The sequence below is a fragment of the Meriones unguiculatus genome, chromosome 12 (genome assembly GCF_030254825.1).
Source record: "Meriones unguiculatus strain TT.TT164.6M chromosome 12, Bangor_MerUng_6.1, whole genome shotgun sequence".
NCBI classification, from domain to species: domain Eukaryota; kingdom Metazoa; phylum Chordata; class Mammalia; order Rodentia; family Muridae; genus Meriones; species Meriones unguiculatus.
The window spans coordinates 1836933-1863917 of NC_083360.1; the positions used below are offsets into that span (position 1 = coordinate 1836933).

The 26985-nt window shown below is 44.9% G+C and overlaps 1 protein-coding gene across 3 annotated transcripts in view; it reads right to left on the reverse strand.

The window, feature by feature from the left end:
• The window catches only part of Nwd2 (NACHT and WD repeat domain containing 2), a 138255-nt gene that overhangs the window by 14691 nt on the left and 96579 nt on the right, over positions 1 to 26985 (reverse strand). For all 3 annotated transcript variants that reach the window (XM_060365291.1, XM_060365292.1, XM_060365294.1), the window contains one exon: positions 2059 to 2262. In XM_060365291.1, coding sequence (XP_060221274.1) covers positions 2059 to 2262 — 204 coding nt within the window. The remainder of the gene's footprint in view (positions 1 to 2058; positions 2263 to 26985) is intronic.

A 26985-nucleotide genomic window follows, 5' to 3' on the forward strand; every position in this document is an offset into this window, starting at 1 on the left:
CCATGCTATTTCTTCTGCATGAGCTCCTACCGTGATGAAATAGACAAGAGGGTTGTTATCAGGGGCTGAGGAGATGGAAGTGCCCACGTGGGCCTTTCAAAGCCTAAAACTATGAGTGAGAGAAAATTCTTTTCCTCAGAAAGTAGCCAGGCTTTTATATTTTGTTATAGTAAAGGCAATTAGTCCTAAGGCACATTTTATTATTTTACCATAGCTTTCCCTCTTTGATTTATATTTCCTAACAATATCTTTATAATGTCCTCTGAAGAGGAGAGGAAAAAATTAAATGGGAGGTGCTTGTGTGCCACTATGTCTTTAGCTGTTTTGCTTTCTTGTGTTTTGTAATCAGCTAAGAAAGAAAGTGCGGGGGCTGTTTAACAAGAAAGGAATATTTATATAGTCTAAAGAAATATTTATATAGATCATTTATAAAGTCTTATTCATACCTTTATTTAACAACAATTATGTATGATTTACACATAAGCAGCTTTGAGCATTTTGAGATGATTTACATTTACCTGGGGGATCATAGAAATAAGCAGAGACAGAGCAAACAAACTATTAAATAGTCACTTGGGAGCAAGCGTTCCCAGAGCACTGTGTGAAACAGCTCTTTGTGGTTTCAGTTTCTATCCTGTCTACATTTACTCCCGTGTGTTCAGCCCTGGGATGCTTTGGGTTGACTCTAACAGCCCTATCTAAAAAAGCATTATTGTTATGGATGTGTTAAGTAATGGCAGTGTGCATATGAGGAAATCGATGTCTTTGGCGTGATTCCATCAGCACAAAGAAGGCACCAGAAAGACAATCACCTAAGAAAGAAGCCATGGCTAACTGGCTAACCTATCATTCTTCTCCTGAGGCTGTCTGGGTACCAGTTACATCAAGGGTGCTCTCTTTGGAATGGGTATCAGTCTTTTAAACATTCAAATAAACAAACAGACCCACTGTGCCCCTCTTTTCCCTTTACTTAGTTTTAAAAGGCATATAATAGATATACGTAGGAGCCAAATTGGACAGGAGAGGCATAAACCAATTATTCTATGATTCTACACAAACTACAAGTACATAAACTGTTGGAAATGTTAAAGAGGAACTATCAAACATGCACTAAAAATGTACAACAAAGAGTCCATAAAACAGTAAAGCATATTTTAAAAAGGATTCATAAAGTGAACATACAAGCAACAATAAAAACCAAACACAAAAACATTCATAAAATAAAAACATAACTGTTGAATTTGAAAATCAGCTTATTAACAGAGTAGAAACAGCTGAAGAAAACATCAGCAAATTGGAGTAAAGACCCAGAATACTTTTCTGGAAAGCAGCAGGAAGAGAGGGGCAAAAGTTGATACTGTGGGGAAGAGTGGAGATACTGAGACAGCGGGGACTGTTTGGTGGAAATCTGACTGAGGAGCCAAAAAGGTAAATGTGAAGAGCTTCCGTTTGTTTCCTGCTGCTGTGGTGAACATCACAACCAACAGCAACTCGGGGGAGAACGGGTTGGTTTGGCTACAGGTCCCGTCACAATCCACCATTGAGGGAAGCTAAGGAGAAGCTCAGGCAGAAACCGGGGAGGGATGCTGCTCCCTGGCCCGCTCCCTGGCTCATGCTCAGCGAGCTCTCTTCCATAGCCTGGGATCACTTGCCTGGGATGGTTCTTCCCATAGTGCACTGGGCCCTCGTGCACCCACCAGCAATTAAAACAACACTGCACAGACATGCACACCGGCCATTCTCATGGAGGCACTCACACACCGGCCATTCTTCTCCTTTCATTCAGGTTCCTTCTCTCCAGGTGATGTTAGCTTGGGCCAAGCTAACAGTGAGAACTGACCAGGGCAGGAGGTTAGTTCTGTTAGGAACAACTCTCTGACAGGAGAGTTGGTATTTGCTAAGATAATGCTGGAATAATTTTGAGAATTAATGGGAAATGTGAATTTACAGATTATAGGCATGGCATATGCTAATCACTGCCGACTGAATCGTCACGTTTTCAGACCCCTGAGAGCACTTATAACTGATTAGAGGGAAAGCCCCAGAAGGCAGACTTACTGAGTTCTTGCTGCCTCCCGGCCCCTCTGGCCTGGGTCTGAGGTAATAGGCCGCCGGCACAGAGTTCTCGTCCCGACAGAACCACTCTTCCAGCAACTTGGTCTCTAATTTTGCCTCTACAGCAGCATCCAAAATCATTTCAAACTCCGAGGCTTCAACTTCCCCAGGGATTCGAATATTCCCATATTTTTCACCTAAAAGTCCCTGTAGAACAACAAGAAAGTTCATTTTATATCCATAGCATAGTGACACTCAGCAAATATTAGTAAACAGTAAGATACATTATTCAGCCAATTTTATTCTTATCATCATGGTGTATTCTTGACTTCATTAATAAAATTAGATCAACCATAATTATAACAAGTTATTCAATACATTGAGAAGTTAGTTTACATATTCTGTCAGAAGTGACAGATTCAAAAGCTTTACGGCAAATCCTTCAAAGTTTATAGAACAAGACAAAAGCTGTTCTACCCTGAGATTTGTGACAAATTAAAATGCTGAACCTTACAAAGTCCCCAAACCACAAGGCCTCTGACACAGGATTGCTCTGCCCGGAATGAAGTGGCCGTCAGACCTAGAGCCTCACAGCCAGGGAGGACAGAAGACACTGCCTACAGCCTTGCTAATAGCCTCAGGGAAATAATTCAAATGTACACAGCAATCGCCACCTATTAAACTGACAAAGGTCTCCATAGGTAAACAAGTGAAAATAGTCTTCTTAGCGCTGTATGAAGGCGAGACAATGAGTAACCACGCGGTGCACATGGATGGGTAAAATAAACTACTATTGCCCTGAGCTCCACCACTTGCCCACCAGACTACAGCCTGGTCAAATCCAGGATCAGTTCTTTACATTTGCTCTGAAGATAACCCGCCTTAGAGTCACCCAGGATGCTTTCTAAAATCTAAATTTCTAAGTCCATTCTCAGAGTTAAAATATTGCGGGGGAACATGGGAAAAGTCCAGGAATTTGCATTTATTATTATTATAGCAAAGCCAGAACTTATTAAGAAAAGACCAATGTGAATTTAAATTTAAGCAAAGGCAGAGAGAGGAGAGAAAGAGAGAGATTGAAGAGAAGGAAAGCAGAACACACCCTAGAGTAGGCACAAGTTTCTCAAGGTAGCCAGTCCAGAACTTGCATTTGTTTGTTTGTTTGTTTTTTTGAGACAGGGTTTCTCTGTATACCCAAGGCTTTTGGGTATAGCCTTGGCTGCCCTGGACTTGCTTTGTAGACCAGGCTGGCCTCAAACTCACAGTGATCCAACTGCCTCTGCCTCCCAGAGTGCTGGGATTAAAGGCATGTGCCACCACGTTTGGCTCAGACCTTGCATTTTAAAGTGAGGTTTCAAGAGAATCTCAGTTTCAAGAAGCAGTGTTTGTGTGCACCGTGGCTATTAATGGTTCATGAATGAGGTTTGGCAGGCACTGAAGCATCAGAGCTGGGAACAGAAATGGATCATTACAAAAATCGAAATCTATTTTAAAAAATTGTTTCTTTGAGTGGAGCTCCTGGCACCAAACAATATAGTCATTTGATCAATATAGTAAGGTTAGATGCGCCATAAAGATGAGTAAAGGAAAAATTTCCCAATTTAATTCAGATAATAAGCATATATATTGGGCGCCTTCTATGCAGTGCAATATAGAACTTAATAGAAGTACTAGCATGCTGGCTAGGTCTAAAGCTACTTATTGGATTGTTCTACCCTTGTCCTTTTCATCTATTGATTCTTCCTGTAGGTAGAATGCTCACAAATCATGAGCTGGTTATTTCTCAAGAATCTAAGACAAGGGTCTACCTTAGTGTTGTTATTCGAGAGATGGTAAAGAAGAAATTTGCTGCAACATTTTTGAGGAAGAATTTTGGGCTTCTTTGTATCTGTAGGTTCAATGTAACACCCAAGTTGTTTCTGAAACACAGGTATTTATCAGGTATTTAGCAGTTTCCAAGTCTAGCTTGTGGTGTAGGGCAGGGCAGGGCGAAGAAGCCACACTGCACTGAAAATGCCCATGGGTGACCTTGAGATGGGTGCAGACATGGTGACAGTCACAGCCTGTCTGCCCACTGCCTCCTCGCACCACTGAAGAGGAAACAGATTTTCTACACCCTCTGTCTGCAAACACAAAGCTTGCTTTGTCTAGTTAAACATTTGCTCAGGAATTGAGGGGCTTCGTGTCATTTTGCATTTTTATTAGCAATGGATGCACCTGGAACCCGAGACAGAAGAAATGCATAGAAACAAAATAAGTTTTAATTTTTCTCTGAAATGTTAAGCATAGGAAGAGAAACACGGACTTTACCTGCATGTAGAACTCCATAGTTACCTCTCTCTCCCACCTCACCAAATGTGGAATGTACGTTGGTTCATTCGTAAACACTGAAGATAACTGATGTAAGTTAGGTGGAAAGCAAGAATTTGGTTGCTCAAATGCAACCTAGACATTTACGTACAAAGAAAAGTGTAAGAAAAAAAACTGAGCCCTTTTGGGTATAACTTTGACATAGGCAACGTTAGTGTAAGAAATACGTCTTGATTCTTTGGCACTTGTTGGAAGTGATCACACAACACTATATGTATCAGATGCCATGGGATTGTTTGCTTTAAAATGGCTCCTTTAAAAATTTTATTTTTGTTTTATGCACTGAGTGTATATATGGGGTTTTTTTGTTGTTTTTTTTTCTTTTCTTTTCTTTTTTTTTTATAATTTTGCCTGCATGTTTGTATGTGCCTGGTTCTTGTGGAGGCCAGAAGAGGCCTTCTGTTCCCCTGTAAATGACATTCTAGTTGGCTGTGAGTCACTATGTGGGTGCTGGGAACTGAACTTTGATCCTCTAGGAGAGTAGCAAGTGCTCTTAACTGCTGAGCCATCTCCCCAGTCCCTTCAATTGGCTCGTTTTATGCTATGTGAATCTTGTCCAAGGTAAAAAAAAGAAAGAAGTGCTCCCCAAATGTGGAGCTCTTCATAACTGCAAGCTTCCGTGTGTTAAAGCTCTGCTTTTCTCTCTTCTTTTCCTTCTATAGCTGCTGGTTCAGAAACGTCTAAGCCATTGCTTTCAAAGGCTTAGAGATAACATTTTCTTTCCTCCCCATCAATTTTTCTGTTCTGTTGGGCAAATACTGATCTCTCCACCTCTCCACCCCCTGGCTCTGTACATACAGTTAGCTCTGTCTGTTGGGGTTGGGCCTGGTGGCTTGTTGTTTTACTTTCTTTGTATAGCAGACAGTAGAGAGACTGAGCTATCCCACTTTACGTGTGACTTTCTGTTCCAGGAGGTCTCATTAAGCATTTGACCCTGTACCTAGGTAGAGTTGCCGAGAAGGATCCTCAGGCCTCACAGGCCTCAACTCCTCTGCCCCAGACCGCTTCTCCAGGAAGACATGGTCGTACCAGGCCTTGCTCAGGGGACTTCTAATTTCATAGCCCCCTTCTTTGTGTTCATCCAGCACTGGGCACACTCTTCCTTCTCAGAGTGCTGTGCCTGGTTTGTTTTCTCAGGATGGCTCTGCTGACCAGCGCTTTCGTGGGACCAAGTGTGGCTGTGCACTGCACAGTCCTGGTTTATGGCCTTGGGTTTGGCATTTTTCATTACCAAGTGCTGGAACAATGGCGAATTCTCTGGCAGGTGTAACTAGGGTTTATGGATAGCGCGCTGCTCTGGAGTGGGACCGTTACATTTTACCAGCATCAGCATCTTAATTTAATGTTCAGAATGATAGGGAAATTGAGAAGCACCTGAATAACAATGTAAATTTCTAATAAGAAATAAGGTTTAGATGACCTACAGCTTCTTCACATTTTTTTTTAATACCATATGTTCCAAGAAGAAAAAGCAAGTGAATGGTTACTTTTATGTGCCTAGCTATCTGGCAAATCGTTACTCCTGGGTGTGTGGATGGGTGGATCTGGGCAAGACTAACACTGAAATCAGTGGACTGATGGACACAGGTTGTCTTATCCTAATTGGATGTACATCACCTGGTTCGTCACACACATGCACGCACGCACACGCACACCCACACACATACATCCTTCTGCTTCTTTGGAGAGTTGTGAATAACACTGGGTTGTGGAAAAGCAGTAATGAATTGGAAAGTAATGCCAAGTGCTTAAAATTAGTTACAAACTAAACCATGTCCACATTAAAGACAATCTAGATGTGACCTCATAAAAAGCCCGAATTGTCATCAAGGTCTCAGTTACTTTCCTGTTGCTGCGCTAAAACATTACGATTAAGGCACCTTCTAAGAGAACACATTTAATTTTGGGCTTACAGTTAAAGAGGCTTAGAGTCCATGACCATCATGGCAGGGAGCACAGTGCTGGGGAAAGAGCTGAGAGCTTACGTCTTCAGACACACTCACTAGGCACAGAAAGCTAACTGTGAATGGTGTGGGCTTTTGAAACCGCAAAGCCCACCCCTAGTGACATACCTCTTCCGATAAGGCCACTTCTCCTAATTTTTCCTGAACGGTTCCACCAGCTAGGGACCAAGTATTCAAACATGAGCTGATGGAGGCCACTCGCCTTCAAACCACCACAGGTACCATTGATACGAGGAAAATATCTTGGAAGTTGTCCACATCTCTATTATTAGAGATATATTCTTTTTTAAAGATTTTCCTTTAATTGTGTGTGTGCATGTATGTCTGGATGGGGTAACTGCATGTGAGGATAGGCGTCAGCAGAGGTCAGAGCTGTGAGATCTCTGAAGCTTTTATTAGCTGCCTGACATGGGTTCTGGGAACCAAACTTAAGTTCTCTGTAAGGGCAGCACAAACCCTTAATGGCTGATCTATCCCTCCAGGTCCTCTGGAGATTTGCTTTTCCATGCAGAAGTATATTACATTTTTTTTAAATATTGGCATGACAGAATGCCTGACAAAAGCCATTTGAGGAAAGAAAGGCTAATTTTGGCTCCTGGTTTGAGGACATGTCATCATGGCAGGCATGTTGTAGCAGCAGGAATGGCTCTGACCATGTCAGCAGGAGCATGGGGCCCTTTGGTCACACTGTGTTCAGTCAGGAAACAGAAAGGGTTGAATGCTGGTACTCAGTTCATTTTCTTCCTTTCCTTTTTCTACTCAGTTTGGAAGCCTAGTGCATGGGATGGCACCATACGCATTCAGGTTGGGTCTTGGCTCCTCAGTAAAACCTCTTTGGAAACTCTCTTACAGACATGCCCAGACGACTTACTTCTACATCCACTCAGGTCGGCAGAGAAGATTAACTGGGTCAAGAATGGATGGTACTAGATATATTTAGCATATTAATTCGCATTCTTTTCGTTTCAGAGTATTCAGTTATCCAGGTAACTATTAATTCATGAGGAGATTGATAGTTATAGTGACTAGATTTTTGCTGTCACTGTCTGTAGTAAAAAAAAAATTCTTATAGTTCGTACAGATTGAGTCTATGATTTCGTATATCAAATGTAATTACATGAAACAAGATATAGAAACAAAGAAATTCGCTCACACATGCCACAGGTGATGCGGGCATAAAGCACACAATGAACTGGAAGGCGTCAACACGAGATGAGGCATGTTTGCTAATCGGTAGCATGACGGGAATGAAGTCAAAGACTAAAAGATTTGCCAACACATTTGACAGAGCAGAATAATGATGCTTCACAAAAGAGTCTCTGGCAGCTAACAATACTTAGTTTTCTCAGAATCACACAATAGCCTTTTTTGAAGCTGACACCAGTCACTTAATTATGGTTATTAAGCATACATACTTCAACCCACTGCTGAACAACTTTTCTCATTAGTAATTGTTCCGTGCCTTGTTTGCTGCAGGTGCTTTTGTCTAGAAGGAGCTTCATTACTTGGAAAGTGCTGAAAACAGCCTTTACTCTTAAGAGCATCAGAGCAAGGGCAGTGGCCACAGGGTGGAAGAAGTGGCCAAGAGAAGCCCTTGGGGTGGATCCCTGGCACAGTTCACAGTGCCACCCTATAGACCACAGCCCTAACCTTAGCCATTGACAACTTCAGACTATGTTAAGATGACTGAAATGCGAAAGTGTGGAGAAAGAGCACTGAGTCTAAACAAGGAGCCAGGTTTTTGGCAGGTAGAGGGGAGATCCCTTGGGACACATCTGAAGTTTGTCTGTATATTCAAGGGCACCCACGAAGCAGGCAGGAATGTGGACGTGTCGGTCAGATGAGTAGGTCAGAAAAGTAGACTTGGAAGCCAGAAAACATTTATTCAATAAATACTTACTGAAGGTGCAATTTACCTTGGAGGTGACCAATAGCTCTTGTTTTCTCAAGGCTCCCCTAATACGAACACTGAAGCCTCAGGACCCTCTTTAGACCCTGGCTCAGCAGGCAGTTGGCTATGCCGACAGGACTGCCACAATCCCTCTTCTTTTGCATATTAATACATGTATAGAACAGAGAGTCCAAGGTGTGGTACGGGGGTAAGAGCATGAATGCAGGGCCCAGGGCTGGCACAAAGGAAGAGTGAAATGGTCTCAGAGAAGACACCAGATAAAAGACTCATACTGAAAAAAAAGTTGGAGGCTTTTAATAATAAAGAATTGTAATAAAGAAATGGTAAAATGGATGTGTGCTATAATTAGGCCATTCATGTAAGCAAAGTACAATTCCAAGGAGTAAGAAAAATAGTAGTGATCACCTGTCAACACAACTGTGGTTGTGAATACTGCAAATAAAAACACCGGTAAGATATGATCATTTTCATGGTCAAGTCTACTGAGGATCATAATGAGAATACCTAGAGGTTTCCAGGCAACAGGAAAAGGGATACTCAAGGCGAGAGTGGTAATAAAAACAGGAATAGCCACCCCGAGCAGGGAATTTGGCAGGCACTATACATTTCTACTTTTGGAAATTCATTTTACTGCGTGCATAGAGATTTGTGTACAAAAACATTAGAAAACTTTTAGCTTATATCTTGGCTTTACTTTATGGAGAGCTTTGACTTACTACTAATGTTCTAAATGAGAAAACTGGGAGTAAATTTCTCACTGTAATTACAACTCACAGAACTTGTGGGACAGAATTTTGTAGTTTTCTAATTTCTGGGAAATTAAGCAATAAAGAAACAAAATACAGAACAAACACAAAACAGTAAAAAAGACAAAGAAGAAAACAAATGAATAGATTGACTGTGTCTCCATAGACTGGTTTTAGTAACTCAACATATTAAGAAAAAATTTTTGGAGGTGGGGAACGGGGTCTCTGTGATGGCTGATTTGTATTGTTGACTTAATACAGCCTAGAATCACACAATCTGGGGGGAGTGTCTCAGCGAGAGACTTTCTATACCCGGTTGGCCTTTGGGCATGTCCGTTGGGGACTGTCTTTCTTCTGGTGGTTGAAATCTGCCCACTGTGGGCGGCACCATTCCCTAGGCATGGGGGTCCTGAACTGTAAAAGGGTAAATACATAAGCATGTGTGTATTCATTTGTCCTCTCTGTTTCTCGGCTAAGGATGGCATGTGACAGTTGTCTTGAATGCCTGCTGCTATGGCCTCCCACAGTGATGACTTCCTGCAAATATAACCCCAACTTGTGAACAGAAATAAGCCGTTTCTTTCCTAAATTGTTTTTGTTGTCTATATAACATATATGACAGACTCAATTAGCCTAGGTCAGCCTTGAATTCACAATGTAGCTAAAGATGACCTTCACTGCCTGAGTAATGGGGGTTACAGGTGTGGATCACAATGCCCTGTTTATGTGGTGCTAGGGATCAAATCCAGATCCTCATTCATGCTAGAGGCAAGCTCTCTTCCAAATGAGTACATCCTCAGCCCATACTTGATCAATATTTAGATTCTTCCAAGTTCTCTGTTGCTTATATAAATAATATCCTACTAACTACCCCTTCGTCAAACAAGCAATTAGGGAGCGCATTCCACTAGTAGAAGTGACATCGATCTCCAGTTTATTTATTTATTTTGAGACACAGTCTCACTCTGTAACACTGGCTGGCCTGCAGCTCACTACATAGACCAGGCTGGACTTGAATACACAGAGATCTGCCTGCCTCTGCCTCCTGAGTGCTGGGATTGCAGGCGTGAGCTGTCATGGCCAGCTGGCATCAGGCTTTAACTGTAACTCACTCTCTCCTGGTTTCCGATTCCATGGGTGTTACGGTCGATGTCTCTGCCCAGGAGGCCTGGCTGGTGCAGCCAGCAAAGGCCCTGTCCCAGCTCAGTTACACGGCACCGCCGCTTCCCAACTCAGATTCCTGGCACCACATCTGTCTCACAGTAGGCTCTGCATTCTTATCCTTCAGCCTTGACGGTCAGCCCTGTTCAGCATTTGTGAGGCTTCTTTCTATAGGTCTGTGTGTACAAGCTCTGTGGGAGCATTTCTCTCTGCTTTGAATGCCATACAGAGCGCTGAACAGACTAAGCACAACACTGATCCCCAGTTCTCAGAACCATTTCTTGTATGTAACTGGGTATGAAGTAGACAGTGCTGGAGAAAAAGACTTTTCACAATGACAGCAGCGTTATTAACGTGTTCTTTTTTAATTTATTTTAATTTTTATTAATTACACTTTATTCACTTTGAATCCTCCCTGTAGCTCCCTCCCTCCTCCCCTCCCAATCCCGCCCTCCCTCCCTCTTCCTCACCTGTGCCCCTCCTCCAGTCCACTGATAAGGGAGGTCCTCCTCCCCTTCCCTCTGATCCTAGTCTATCAGATCTCATCAAGGAGTGGCTGCATTGTCTTCCTCTGTGGCCTGGTAAGGCTGCCCCCCCACTCAGGGAGAGGTGATCAAAGAGCAGGCCAATCAGTTCATGTCAGAGATAGTCCCTGTTCCCATTACTATGGAGGCTACTTGGATACTGAACTGCTGTGGGCTACCTCTGTGCAGGGGTTCCAGGCCATCTCCACGAGTGGTCCTTGGCTGGAGTATCAGTCTCAGAAAAGACCCCTGTGCCCAGACTTTTTGGATCTGTTCTTAACCACATCTAAGGGGTCCTGAAAGCCTGCTGCAATTGACAAGTGGTTTTTTGTTTTTTTTTTAGTTTATACCTAATCTTTAATTGGAATTTCACATTTATGATGTTGAGTATTTTATGTCTATTTATAAAGTAGCAAATCATGTATCAGCTCTAGCTGGCTTGCCATACGAGGGGGATATGAACTACGGATATACCACTAACTTATTTGATCCTTATGACAGTAATGTGACTTACTGTTCAAGTACCAGGCTGAGATCTCTAAGGATCAGCAATGTGTCCAAGAACCCCCAGCTGGTAAAACATGGAGCTGGCTGCAGAACCAGATCTCTGTAACTCCATACCAGCTCTTCCATACCAGCCCTTCTCTAGGCAGATTTCTTTATGGCTGATGCATCACCAGGTAGTCTTGGAACTCTTAAAATGGAGTTTCTATAAAAAAGCCAAACTGTCTTTTATGCTGATGCTTGTATATTCTCTCTTCAGTAGAAGACATTGGGTATAGTTCAACTTTCACAAACAAGGTGGCACCAACAGCAGTTAAAGCAAAGCTCTCTGCAGGGTGACTTCTAAGCGAGCTGCTTTACCTCTTTCCCTGATAATGCAATGTGGTGATGGCATCAGAGCCAGGCTGAGGGTCCTCACATCTATCAGCAGTATTAATAAGAGACTCAGAGTGGAGACTGACACACAGATGCTCTGTAGCGTCCGACTCTTTTGCATTATTGATGACTCAGTCAATAATTCAGTATTGAGTAGTGTTTATCCAATTCTTTTGTACATCATTTTTGTTCTGTAAATGTCAAGCGGTGAGCTGTCGCCTTCACTGCTGTTACAGTACTTGCATCTAACAGTCTTCCATTTATAAGACCAAACAGCTGAGAACCTCAACATACCAGCTTTTACAGAGTTAGAGGCTGAGTGTGAATGACACCTGAGAAGGTGAGGTCTGTGGCTCCAGAACAGTCGCCTCTGGAGTATAGAGGCAATTCATTGGGCTAGAGAGATGTCTCAGCACTTAAGGGCACTGGCTGCTCTTCCAGAGGACCCAAGTTCAATCCCCAGCATGCACATGGAAGTTCACAGTTGTCTATGACTCCAGTTCCTGGTACCCTAACCCTCACATAGACGTACACCTGGGAAAACAAGTTTACACACAATGAAAATAAAAAACATCACTTGGAGGTAATTTATCTTTGTTTTATGTGTGTCAGGGTAGGAGGCTTATTTATTTATTTGTTTGTTTGTTTGTTTATTTATTTATTTATTGAGGAGCTGATTGGGGCTGGGGCTGCTAAAAGGTTGATCTTCAGTTGACAACATTATTCTGTATAAAATTAGGGAGTTGGCTGGGGCCATGGCTCGGTCAGCACAGTGCTCGCTGTGCAAGCATGAGGACATGAGTTCAGTCCCCGCACTTACGGGAAAGCTGGTGTGGGCCACCAAGATGGTTTAGCTAGCAACATTCTGGTCTGTTTCACCCATCGTTAGGACTCCGTGACTTGATAAAACACATTTCAGTGATAATTTTTAACGTTAAGAAGTTCCTAATGACGTGATATTATTATACTCGACAGAACCAAGTATCGTCACTTAATCAAAGGCCACAGTCAGTTTGCAGTTAGATTTCCTCAGATCTCTTGAAAGTCAGAGCAAGTCACCATATGGCACCTGGCTGGCACGCCTCTGTGCTCACTGCCTTCGGTCCTCCGCCCTCCCGGTCACACCTCTGTTGGCCGGAGAAGCAGATGGTCTGTAGACCAGTGTTCCCAGAGCGTGCACCAGCAGTCTCTTGGGGATTTGGTGCACATTTTCTCCTCACGCTCATGCAGTACTCCTGAGGCAGAACTTGTGATTTCTGTTCGACAGTCTCCCAGGATCCCTAAGTCTGCCTTGGCTTTCCTGTGTAGAGCTGGCTGCTCCTGTTTTCACAGCTCTCCTTCAGTTACTCTGCCCAGGTTCAGCTGGGTTTCCTGCCTCCTTCTTCCCCAGGGCCTCATGAGTGCTAGGCGGTACATTTGTTACTAAACTACACCTGTAGCCCTCTTTGTACTTCTGTTTATTTTGAGGCAGGATGTCACTAAGTCATCCAGGCTACCCTTGAACTTGGCTTACGCCCAGGTAGGCCTTGAAATTGCAATCTTCCTGCATCAGCCTCCATAATAGTCAGTTCAGGCCTGTGCTACTTACTGGACCTGGCTAGGCTAAGTTTGCTGAGGCTGTATTTTCCCACTGTGTTAACTTGGAAGCACTTATGTACTTCTGACCCATGCTTTGTTATGTTGAGAATGATCAGTGCTGGGGGCACCAGCTGCAAGCCTGTTTTCACCAACACTGATGACGTCATCTGAACCCAATGCTTTCTTTGAACTGGGAGAAAATTTTCTACTAAAATTCGTTCTGTACTCAGGAATAATTTTCAACTTCTTTTTCTTCTCTGTTGCTGCTGGGGCTTACTTTGGGATTAAGACGACCACCATGGTATATTCACAGTAGAAGAGCAACCTGAGGTCATATGACTTCTTTTTACAAATTTATAAGATGTGGAGTATTCTGGCCAACCCTCAAGGTGAACTGAGTAGCTTGGAAACCACCTGTGGGGTTAGAATCTGGGGGTTCTGAGTCAGAGAGTCTACCCGTGTCTTCTGTCGGATCTTCTTTCCAGCTCGGCGCTGTCCGTTGTGCTTGTTTCCCCATCCCTCACTCCAAGGGTGTGAGGGTGATGACAGATCTGGTAGATCCTTGCCAACCTGACAAGATGTTAAACTACTCAGAGATGAAGGCTGTCAGGACACCACGGCCCTTAGCAGATCTCACTCTACAACCCATCACGTGGAAAAATGGCTCTCCAACGCCTTTGACACAGACCTACAGAAGGGAACTCGTTGTGTGTTGTTACCATGCTTACACACACACTCAAACATATAACACCCGTATGAATAAGCAGAGTGTTGGTCTCCATGCCAGGCCTATACAGCCAAACGTTCTGGGACGGAAGTCCAGCAGTCGGTTCATCCAAGTGATTAACTGTGTTCCCTGCTATCGACACATTTCCCTGTTCAATTTTGTTCTGTTCTATTTTATTTCACCAAAAATTTCAATGTAAGTGGGGAAAATCTGATAGAACCCCATTTCTCGATGAAGAGCCACGAGCAACTAGCAACTGCTGAGGGAAGGAGAATTAAATCTTCCCCAGGGATAGTTTTCCTAAGGGATTAATGAGTATTAAGTGATCAGAAACATATACATGCAAGTAACACTGAATGGACTCAGCAGGCTGTATGCATATATGTATGTAAGATGTATGTATGTATTTATGTGTATAGACAACAACAATGGTTAAAAAAGAGGAGGGGTTGGGACAAGGGAAGGTTAGAGTGGAGGAGAGGTAAGGTGAAAATGATGTAATCATATTTTAATTAAATAAAAAGACATTCTGGTGGTGATCCATTAGGCTAGAATGACTTCTTGATCTACGATTATACCGCGAAACGAGCTGGCTCCTGCTGGATAAAAGGGATTTCCTGTTCAGAATTGTGTAATCCTTCAAAGAAAAACTCCTCTTACAGAAATCTACTGTCACACTCCCTGAAGATTGCTTCTCGCTTACAGTTCTGTTTGCTGCAGCCAAGAGCCTCTCTGATCCCACTTCACTGTGGGTGGTTACTGTGCTGGGAGGGAGTGATGTGATCAAAGCTTGGACTCACGGAGGTGCAGGGCCATTGATTCTAGCTAGTGGCTCCTGCAAGGCTTCACACTGTTGGTGGGATGTCATGCATTTATTTGTGAATAGTTATAGTTACCCGAGGGGATGCACATTTGGTGGGAAAGAAGAGAGGCAACAGGAAGGCAGCCATGAGAGACTAAGAATGTGCTGGAGTCAGAGAGGAGAAGGATGAAGAAGGAAGCAAACCTTGAAGGGCCTCACTCAATGAGCCCCACTGGGGTGGGTATGAGGATGGAGATGGACCTTTTAGGCGAAGTCAGTAGCCCAGTAAAACTTCCCAGCTGAGACGCAGGAGGTGCCTTTAATAGACAGCTAGAAACCTGGCAAGATGACAAAACACTTTTTTTCTTAGCAAATCATAACACTAGTCAAGGCTGAGGTGGTATCTTTGGCAAATGTCTATGCTTTCTGCCAACACCAATACTGTCAGCAAACTGGGCTAAGTGAAGGTGAAGGGATTCCTGAAGTGGAGATGAGTAGGAGATGGCAGCCACGTCTCTCATTTTTCAATAAAGAGGGAAAGCAGCCTGCATGCTGGTATGGTTTGAATAAGGTTTGACCTTACTAAAACTCATGCTGAATGATTGTTCCCAATGTAATGGCATGAGTGGTGGGGGAGGCTCTAAGAGGGATTTGGATTATGAGGGCAATCACTCCTGATTCTGTACAAGTCAGCTAGCGCAGGTCCTTTAGGCTTCTGTCATAGAGGGCTCACGTAACACACTTTTAAGCATAACTGTAGGAAACAGAACGACACCAAAAACCTAAGGCTATTGTTCTTTAGGGAAAGGCATTACCTGTTCTAATTCATAAAATGTGAACTGATTGAGATGAACTGTGCGTACAGCTCACTGTGTTTATAATGCATTAATAGTCACACAAAAACACTCCACGGGGGCTTCTATGAAACGCCCATTTGTCAAAAGCAAGCACACAAGGAAATTAGATGAAGTGTCTGAGGACTCTTAGCTAGCTTTCTAAACGTTGGCAAGCGTTAGGAATGTTCATTGAAAGAAATGGTCCTTCCAAGTGAATTGATGATGATAGAGAACTCTTTTCTATTTGAGGGAGGAAGCAAATGACACCACTCCAATTTCCTGACTATGGCTGGGCAATTCCTTCCCACTGCAGTTTGGTTAAGAGCCAAAGGAAAATGGAAAAATCCGTACTGAATGAACCTCATGCCCCAAAACACAACCCAGAAAGGCAATTTCTCTTGGTTTTCCCACAGGAAGGACTGCCAGGGAAATTGAGCTGTTAGGTTTGGGCTTCTTCATTACTTCGGATGTGCCGGACAGATAGCAGCATGTTTGGAGATGAGCACTGGGAATATTAGAATAGATGGGAAGCAAACCAATAGGAACTTCACGAGAAGCAATTTGTCCGTACGTGTCTGTTTAGATTCACTTTCTAAGGCTTCAAGTTTGAGATGACTGAGATATAGATTCCATCATTGAGTTTAGTTTCAGCGACCCACTACCTGCTGATTTAGAAGACACCGAAAAGAGGCGTCCTGAAGCTAGAGAGTGGAGACCCTGGGGCAGGTGGCTCAAAGCAGCTCCTGCCTCTGAAGAGCTGTTTCCAAGCCTGATCTCCAGCCCCCAGCCCAGGGGCTGGTTCCGTAGCTTGAGGGTGGATGCAGGGCTCTCCATTTCTAAGCAAGGAGAGCTACACTCCTAATGGAGATTGTGTACTATAGACCACAGTGAATCGCTGAGGGAGTTACATTTGTGCTCTGTGAGGGTGGGTGATGGCAGAGGAAACCCAGAACTGAGCCTGAGAGATTTAAGTTCCTGCTGGGAGAAGGACAGTTTGGAGACTCAGGTTAGCCAGCAGATGGATGGTTTCATGCTGTGTAGTGCTACCCTCATGCAAGCCTTTTGATTCATTCATATAGTTCTGAGTTCAACTACTCCAGACATGGACGAACAGATGTTTGTGATAGATGATTACTCCTGACAGCTGGAGCATTTTCCCATTCCACATTGGATCACAAAGCCCTGCCTAACAAAAATAGGTGGGACTGGAGGGGAAGTCCTGATATTATCAAGGAGGTTCCCTTAAAGTAAGGAACAAGAGGCATATTTGCCCACTAACTTTAACGATGAAGTTTTCAGTTAGGGAATTTCAAAGAGAAATCTTTATAAGTTTTTTTAAAAAGGTAAGACTAATTTAAAAAAAAAGTTAGTGAATGAAGGTCTTTAAAGAAGCAAAAGCATTTGAATTGTTTAAAATTATTTATAAGTCTTACACCAACTATGGTTACCTGTCCTGGGCCCATACAAGACCAGCACCGTCCACCATAAATCCAGGAATGAGGCTCACGGCCCTCCTGCATGTCATTGTGTACCCACCAGGCTCCAGCGGCTATCATCAAACACATGGTCATACAGGCATGCCCGGTTAATCTCAGTGGCTCACAAACAAAAAGATTTTCCATGAATCGTGTGTGTGTGAGGGAGAGAGAGAGAGAGAGAGAGAGAGAGAGAGAGAGAGAGAGAGAGAGAGAGAACTGTATAGAAGAGTGGGGGAGTTGACAGGGTATGGTTGGGAGGTGGGGTTGGGGCGGTCAGCATGCGTTACTTAGGTGTGGAAAAGTGTTTAAAAACATTTGGAATTGAAAAACCATGCAGCGTTAAGGAGTGTGGGGCTGGCTGAGCCCAGGTCTTTTCCTACTGCATTCCTGGAATCGAGGTGGGCCAGGGACGCTTAAGCAGCTGGCCCCTTAGCATGTGAAATAAGAATGTGCCTGACTCTGCTTGTGTGAACACTCTTTATTTTCTGAGTGGGATGGGTGGGGACCGTAAAAGACAAGATCTTCCATTGACTTTTGAAAGTGGACAGCTACTGTTGTTTCTAAACCTGCCTCTAAAACACACAGCATTTTAAAAAAGCAAAATTCCTTTCACAGTTCAGCCACCTCCGCTATGAAGGCCCAAGGTTTCTTTTCATCATGTGATGAAAGACAGCACATTTCCTCCTTTTCTTCACCCCGATGCCCAGAGCACCCTGAGTTAAGCTTTCTCTTCCAGTCTGAGCACATTCCTTGAACGTGTTTCCCAGACAGTCGTTTGCCTTTGGTATCTTGGAGCTTAGCTTGTAAGCCTTTGTCTATTTTTAGTTTCAGTTAGTTAGAACATAGAATATAGAATATGAAAAATATAGAGTAACATGCCAAGAGGACAAAGTAAAGCTCCAGTCAGGATGCTTTTCTTGGAGGGTGATGTGTCACGGTAAGGAGCATGGGCTTCGAAAAGAAACTGCTAGAATTCGGAGCCCATCCACGGTGGCCAGTTGACCCTGGCTGGGCCCCAGCCTCCCTGGTGCCAGGTTTTGCGAGCAGTGGCTTTGGCAACTCTCTAGTCTTTCAGGGTTTATCAGGATCACTATGCACTTTGAATGCCGTGGTCTGAACAATGCTGTGCTGGCTGCAAACATCCAGTAAGCATGAACTATTTTAATTAGAAACAGTGGTGATGAAATTGTGCCAGTCACTCAGGGAATTAAGTTTAGGAGGGATTCCGTCCCGGGCTGCGCTTTCGGGCGTAGGGAGGCCTGTCTTCGGTGTGGCGGTGGAAGCTGTGCTTCCGTGAATGGATGTTGACGAGGAGGCCCTTCCGTGACCACAGTGTGCCCGGCGTGTAACCCTGAGTCGAGGGGACAGGAGAGCAACAGAAATGTGCACCCTGGTGGGGCAGACCCTGTGTTTGGGTAACTGGTTGCTAGGGACAAGCATTTGGCAGACATGCTGGAGAATCACAGTTTCCTGGACAACAGTTAATGAAAGTGCTCTGTACTCACAGAGAGCCTCAGACAGTAAGAGACTCTGCGAATGCTGGTGAATTGGTCATAAGGGCTCTGAGGCCACACACTCTCTCTAGTGCTGGCTCCTCCTGTGCCCACACGGTAGCTCTGGGTGGCACCAGAGAAAATCCTGGGGCTGAGCATGATAGATTTAAATTCCAGCTCGGGGAGTGCACCTTGGAGGCTCCTCTTGCAATCAGATAGAAAGTGTACGTGGCTCTATGCAATTCTTCTCATTTCTATGTGCTGTTGCCCTGAGGCAGTTCTGATTTATTCCCCAAGTCCTGGGAAACACTGCAGGTATGGATGAACAGATATTGTTTGTGATGGATGGATGGACTGCTTGAGGTAAACACACAGTGCCTGCGCTGGCCAAAGCAGGTCTTCGGAAGAGCGCTCGTGGAACGCTAAATAGGGCTCTGATCCTCAAGCTTCCCCTCAGAAACAAGTCAGGTATGTACATTCATGCATTTAAGAATCTTTATTAATGGCAACGTGTTATGGGCTTTGGGGGACAGCAAAGTGGAAGGGTGAGCGGGCAGCCGGAGCTCTGTGGTAAGAACTGGCTTGCTCAGGAGGTCTCTGGAGGCAGACTTCTTTTACCCTTGGGGACCTCAGTCTGTTTGTCTCCTAAGGCCTCCGCTGATGCCCGAGGCTCATGTGATGGAGGTTAATGTGTGTAACTCAGTCTATTGACTTAAATGTTACCTGTGTCTAATACCTTCACAGTGATATTTGCACGACTGTTTGAGCAAATATTTGAAGTTCAGAGAATCCTCTCAAAGGAATGCGGGTGGGTGTGGGTGGAGCTAGGGTGGGGTGGTGAAAGCGATTTCTGAAGAACCCAAGAATTAGTCCCAGGAGCCCTAGAAAGTTTGTGTCTCTAGAGACCCTGTGAAGGCAGGGGCCTGGGGACAGCTCCCTCCTGGACAGGCCTGGTAAGCACCACACACTCGGTGACCTGGTGACTGGTGACCAGTGTGGTAAGTGACGGGGACATGGGAAGAGATGTGGGAAGGGTGAGTTTCCCATGGGCCTAAGTATTGAGTATTGAGACAAACTGTTCTGAAAAATAGTCCATTTCCAGGCTTTTTTTTTTTTTTTAAAGCTTGGGGGAAATTTTATTAGAGTTTTAAAAGAGAAATCCCAGGGCAGACAAGCTATACATCTTGACAGCTGTCTGGAGAAGGGAGATAGAGAAAGGCCCATCATTGAGTTAAGCAGGAATGGAGGTCAGCCCCATAGCAGACAAATGGCCACATGGTGGGGAGGGGACCTTAAGAGAAAGCGATGAAAACCCCCAAGTGCAAGCGAAAGCATTCTTAGCAGTAGGGATGGACCCCAGGGCCCCATGTGCTGGTCAAGTGCAGCAGCTCTGAGCAACAGCTCTAGCCCTCCATTTTCAGTCACCTTGATGGGACCCCTAAGGAGGCTGCCAGCAAGTGGAAAAGGGGTGAACAGCAGGGTAAAGTCCCAATGAAGACAATAGAGAACATAGCTTTTGCCAAAATGGAGACTTCCATGGAGGGCCTCTTCACAATAAACTCCTTCATCTGTCAGCAGAGGGCATGAGTTCAAAGGGACAGGTGGTTGGCTAAGACTTAAGTATCTACTCCTTTCTCTCTGCCGTCCTCCCCTCTCTTGGATTGATCTGAATGCCGCGGAAGCAGTACCGGGAGTCAGCAGCCCAGGAACCAGGTGAAGGAATACTACAGAGGCTAGCCTAGGAACTGACCAGGCCTGTTCACTAGGGCAGAGCTGAGAGCCTGAGCCCAGGAGAGACAGGCTTTGAAGCAGAGGTGGGGGTGATAGTTTGATTTAGATGTGCCTGGACTTTCTGACATGCGGAAGCAGGTGATGGCAGGATTTCTCTGACAGAGATGCTGGGGTGGAGAAGGGTCCAGTAAAGCGTGTTTACAGTTAACGACGCAATCCCACTCCTATTCCTTACATGTCCTCATGAAAAGTTACCCTGACGACGGTTAAACAGATTTAACAAGAGACAGCACTTGAGTCCATAAGCCCGGACAGTGGTGCACAAACTTTATCTGTGTACAGAGACCAGGAGAAGGAGGAGGGGCCTGAAAGCTAACGAAGGCCTCACTGGAGGAGCACAAGCCACTTTGTATGACGTTTTGAGAAAACGAGCACGCCAAGGCAGACACAACGCGCAGGTCCACAGGCCCTGCTGTGGTTGCTCCAGGGTTAACTTTCAGGGTGGAGGAAAATGGATTTGTGATGATTGCAGGACCCTCAATACCAGCATTCTGACTAGCATAGAGTTATTAATTAAAAGGGAGACTCTCCCCCCATAGTATCCTAATGTGCGAGCATTCTCAACATTCCTATTTCTGCTAAACAGCTTGTGTGTGCCAATAGCTGGTTTGTGGTTAGCATCTATACCAACCCTGCCAGCTCTGAAGTAATTCAACTATTCCCTTGCAATGCGTTTGCTCCCCCTTCAAAGCTTCTCCTTCAATCATAGGAAAGTAAGGCAGAGACTAAGGAAAATATTGGTAAAGAGACGTCTCAGAATGAAGGCAGATGTGACCCAGTAACAATGAGAAGAGGTCGTGCACTAAGCCCTGTACCACGGAAGGGCAGACAGTGGCTGGTGAAGCTGCAAAGGCCCCCATGGCTCACAGCACGCTTTCCCCCTCTCATGTCGCGTTTATTTCATATTTTATCTTTTTATCAGCAGATGTTTGAAAGAAATAATACTCATGTTTGAAGGAATATTCTTTTCATAGTTCCTTCCCAAAGTAATGAATTAATTTTCAAAATGCAGCAAGTAAAGCATTCTGTCTGCTTAAAGGAACAAAGGGATCACATTAGTTCAAAGTAGCTCTGGGCGCAGATCTGACCTGTATGGAGACCTGACACAGGAGCCAGATGTTGGCTAAGAGGAGCTTACAAAGTCCTGGTTATGTTAGAAGCTGTGAAGAGTGTAGACAAAGGGAAGGCAGGCACCCCCAGACCAAGCTAGCGGGGTCCTGGCTCTGCTTTTCAGAGTTCAGCTTGTTAGTAAAGTTGGAAAGAGAAACTGAAACCCAGTGGGCCCTTCCATGATCCCCAGAGGCCATCTTACTCTGGTTCCCACTTCCTCTCAGTGTCAGCGTATATGCTGCCATTATTTTCTCTGGGAATTTGTAAGTTATACCTCTGTTGGAAGATTTTTCTCTATTGTTTAACAAAGTTCAGATGTTTATTTTCTTATATATAGTCCAAGAAATAATGAAAGACTTTGATTTAAAAAAACAAAGATGGCTGAAATCCCTGGAGAATGGCTTCTAAAAATTTTCTTCATGGCTGACAGCTTCCTTTGTAAAGTTCCTGATAGGAGAAATGCTATGACAAAAGCCCAGGACAATGATGACTACCCATGGCATCAAAGATAGTTTTTCCTGAATCCCATTTTAGTTGATTACAGTCAAAGTCAGAATTCTTCTCCCAGGACATTTGCTACTAGTCTGAAGTGGCTTTTGTTTTCTCAGAAACAAGACCAACATTTTCTGCCAGGCATTCTCACTGCCCATGTTTCTGCGGTTGCAGCCAATGGTTCTAGAATGGGGAACCAGTGCCCGGCGGGTCAGTTAGCTGTCCTTGAGAACCGCTGCAGATACTCTCATGACAAGGTGAGACTGGGGTCAGGATGACGTGGATAAGGCCACAGTCAGTCCAGAGCAAAAGAGCGGTTGGCTTGGTCCTTGAAGACCCTGCAAGGAGACCAGCTCATGTAGTTTAAGAAGACTAGAAGTAGCTAGGTATATTCCCACACACCTTTGATCCCAGCACTTGGGAGCCAGAGACAGGCAGATCTGTGTGAGTTCAAGGCCAGGCTGGTCTGATAGGGAGTCTCTTTCTCAAAACAATAAACAAACAAACAAACAAACATAAACCAAACAAACAAACAAAAAAAAGAAGACTGTAAGTGTCAGACAGCTGTTTCTGGCGGACACAATCAGACAAGGCCAAGTTTGGTAAGCTGTCAGCTACTGAGGTGCTTGCTGAGTGTCCAGCAGAACACACAGCCTGAGCTGTACAGAGCTGACACCGCGGTTCAGGGATCAGCATTCAGAGGAACACAGCTGGTTGTCCCCACTCCCTTCTCTTCACCTCCTCCTGAATAAATTGTAGTGAATAATTAATAAAAAATCAAAACAACCAAAAAGAAACCTATTTGAATGTTTAAGACAGTCTTAATGGCTCTAACCGTGGTCCCCAACTGGGAAAAGGGAACTCTGTCTTCCAGAAGATATTTGCGGTTGTCAGAACTGATGGTGGTGCTGGAGGGGCTGCCATTGGTCCCTGGCGAGAGCAAAGACGCAGTCATTCTGAGGGCACGGCACAGCCCCGTCAACAAGGAGCATTCTGCTCAGGAGGTGAACAGAGCGGGACTGTGAAACTCCGACCTCAGCGGTCTGCTTACAGCTTAGCTGTGCCCCGGGTTTTCAACGGGAGTTTATCAGACCCATGTGGCTCGGCTTCCTCATTCTCTAATGTTCAGATTTTTGGGTCTGTCTGCCATTCTGTCAGTGAGAGCTTGTAGCAGGAACCATGCACATGGCTCACCATTCACACGCCTTCCCCAAACATTACTTTCTTTGCGTTTCTCCTGCCCACTCAACTACTTTCCCAGAAATCTTCTTTTCTTTTTTTTTTTTCAATGCAGTTTATTCAAGAACCTTGAACAATCATCTGACCCTGGGGAAAGCCAGCCCACAGCTTAAATAGCCTCTGGGTAGCCAACCCAGGCGTGCCACGGGGGCAGTGCAGATAGGTCCACATACATGGAAGCAAGCCAGATCCCCGGCCTTAGCCAAATGTGGAATTGTTTGTGACAGAGAGCACTCACCATCGGGAAGGTGGAAGGCGGAAACCAGCTCCATCTTTAAGGCACAGCATTCCGCAGCTCTCTACAGTTCCCCCTTTTTGTTTTAGATGCATCAGGCAAGAGTAGAGGTCTGATTTCTGATATTAGAAATAAATTGGGACTTTGTACTGATGTTCATTTAGGTGTCATCCACCCAAAGAGCATCAGACCCGACCGATACCTTTTTCTCAGAGGCAGGACCTGGGGCATCAACCCGCATGCAATCAGACATGCTCTTCTCTGGGTCCAAAGCGGCTGACCCTGAGTGCAGTGCTTAGCCTCACTCAACTAAAAGGAAGCTTGATCGTGTTCAATCAGAGGATTGACCTCGTGCAGGAGCAAATTGATACCCTATGGCAAATCGCTCAACTTGGCTGTCAATGAAAATATGCTGGACTTTGAGTCACTAGCATATAACATGAGAATTTTTCCTGTGCTGCAAATCTGTCTAAACAATTGTCGAGCTATATTTTAGGTAATTGGACTGGAGAATTCGATACTACGATGGAGCAGCTGAGAGTGGCCATTGTCACAGTAAATTCTACCAGAGTGGACGCAGGACTAGCCACAGGATTATCAACATGGATTGCTGCAGCCATGAATCATCTGAAGGAATGGGTGGGCATGGGAGCGTTAGCAGGCCTTCTGGTGTTGGTCTCCTTGGTTTGCCTGTGGTATATATGCAAGATTAGAGTCTCACAACAGTGTGATGCAGCCATGATCATTCAGGCCTTTACAGCCATTGAAGCAGGACATTCGCCCCAAGCATGGTTGGATACCATAAAAAGCTAAAATGTTACGCTCAGAAATCTTATTTTCATCGTAAAGTTTTCACTCCAATGTGAATGAGTGAGATGATTGTCAACTTTATTTTAAGCCTTTGTTGATATCTCAGCCTTTTCATTTCTGACCACTCTTAAAATCATCTTCCTGGCCTGAAATACACACACTCCTCGGGCACATGCAGCTGGAGAACCTTTGCCTGGGATGGAAGCCTGTTGTGGTTGGTTTTTGATTTTCTTTATTTTTTGACATTGTAGTTATATCATTTCCTCCTCCCCCTCCTCCCTCTAAACTTTCCCATATATCCCTTCTCGCTCTCTTTCATATTTAGGTTTAGTTTGTCCACTCAACAGACTCAAGAATGACATGGGAAGGGAGTCTCGGTGAAGAGCAGTTTAGATTGGGCTGGTCTCTGGGCAGATTTGTAGGGTTGCCGAGAGGCGGGAAGAACCACCATTGGGGGCAGCAGCATTCGCTGTGTGGGTCTCGCACTATAGAACAGGGAGAAGATGCACACACTCATGTTCACTGCACTCGTGACCGAGGATGTTCTAGTTCCTTCAGGTCCTGCTGCCCTGACTTCTCTTCAGAGACAGACTGTGACCTGGACGGGTGAGCCAAAAACAAGCCCTCTCTCCCCTTAGTTGCTTCTTTTTTTCCTTTGTTTCTTTCTCCTCCCTCCCTCCCTCCCTCCCTCCCTCCCTCCCTCCCTCCCTCCCTCCCTCCCTCCCTCCCTCCCTCCCTCCCTCCCTCCCTCCTTTCCTTCCTTCCTTCCTTCCTTCCTTCCTTCCTTCCTTCCTTCCTTCCTTCCTTCCTCCCCCCTTCCTCCTCCTCCTTCTAATCATGAGTACCAGAGAGGAAGCTGCACGGGAGCCCCGCCCCTCATCTCTAGGGGATGCCTGAGGGAAAGGGAGAGCCGACCTCTCTCTGTGTAGCCTTTTCCTGAGCTTACCGTAATGTTTAATCTGTAAACGAGGCACAGCGGTGGAGTGACAATCAGATAAGACAGTTGTAACAATATACTGTAACCAAAGTTACAGGAATGTGGCCTATTTTGCCAAATAACTACTAGTATTTTTCACTTGTGGTTGACTGTAGGTCAAATCCTCAGAGTTGTGGACAAGTTGGAGTTACAAGTGGGAGTTACTGTATCTTATTGCTGCTCTCATTGTGTTTTTTAAAATTTGTTTTTGTTTTTTGAGACAAGGTTTCTGTGTGGCCTTGGCTGTCCTGGACTTGGTTTGTAGACCATGCTAACCTCGAACTCACAAAGATTCACCTACCTCTGCCTCCCTGAGTCCTGGGATTATAGGTGTGCTCTAGTTGTGTGTGCGTGTGTGTGTGTGTGTGTGTGTGTGTGTGTTCCGATAGTGGCACCTCATGGATGCAGTTTGTGACTGAATAAGTAACAGTGGTTAAAATGTTGTCATTGTACTTAGAATTGGAATAGGAAACACCTCCAAACTATGCACTAGAAAAATAAACAGAAACAAATCAGCAATGCTTGCAGTTCAGGCTCTGCTTCCCTGCCTGTCTAGCACAGTCCATCGGTGATCCTAACCAGCTGATCCTGAGAAGTGAGGCAGGAACAGCTGGGACCTGAAGAGGCCTCAGGTGGCTGAGTGAGGACAAGGGACTCTCAGGAGACAGGTTTCAGTGAGTCTACTTTAATGCGGGAAACAAAGGCTACTTAAACCTTTCGGGGTGGTTAAAGGCTTTTGGGTGAGTATACATCATTGACTGGGGCCAGGACTCTGGAGATGTCTCATTTGCACAAGGAGGAATGCCAGGTGCTGCTGGATTTCACCTTATAAGGGGAGAGGAAGTTTAACCTGGCTCCGGCCACGTGAGGCTCCCCCAGTCCCACAGCTGCCCCGAGTTCCATGGCTCCCAGGCCCGCAGATGCCGACACAGAGTTTGATTTTAATTAACTGCAAGAGCAGACCTATCCACTAAGTTCCGCAAAGTCATTTTACTCAAACATGGAGAGGACATGCTGCTGGCTCAGAGTTCAGGCAGTCACCGCACAGACACCATTTCTCCTTCCTTTCAGCAGCGCCTTCCAACTAATGAGATGTCCTATGCATGGAAACTGAGTATGTACCAACGGCTTTTGAAATGCTCATCAAAGCCATTCCTGAAGATTTTCTTCGGATGACCAGTAAAATCTACAGCGTGTGATTTAAACTGAATTGAACAGCACCTCCAAGGTCTCTTCTGGTTCTAAGCGTTGGTGGCTTAGGACGCAGTGACACAGATAATCTGAGTAGGTTCTAAAGCCGTGACACCCAGGTGACGCCTCTCAGCAAGCCAGAACCTCTGGAGGAGGACCCCAACAGGCCTGGGAATGCTCAGATGAAGCACAGTGCCCGTGACTTGCTGTGGGTGTTTCAAAGATGACCCTCTCTCGGAGAGACTCTTATACCACGTCCTCACACACGCATTTAGCCTAATGTTTCCGTGAAGATATCTCATGGGATCTGTCTGTCTCCCTCCTTCCATCCCTTCATCCCTCTTTCCCTTCCTCCAACCCCGACCCCACATTTAAATTCATGACCTACAATATTGAAAAAGCACTGCTTAGCCACAGGGTATGTTCTATACTTTGGCCACTAGATGGCGGCCTCGCATTTGAAGAATGAAAGTGCAAGGCCAGGTTTTGAATTTGATGAGACTCAAAGCGCATCTTATTTACTGTTAATTTTATGTCCAGACAAAGAGCCGCTTGTGTCACAAGAAAAACCGCATGGCTTTTGGAAAGGAGAGAATTTTGGGAACAGCAGTGAGCC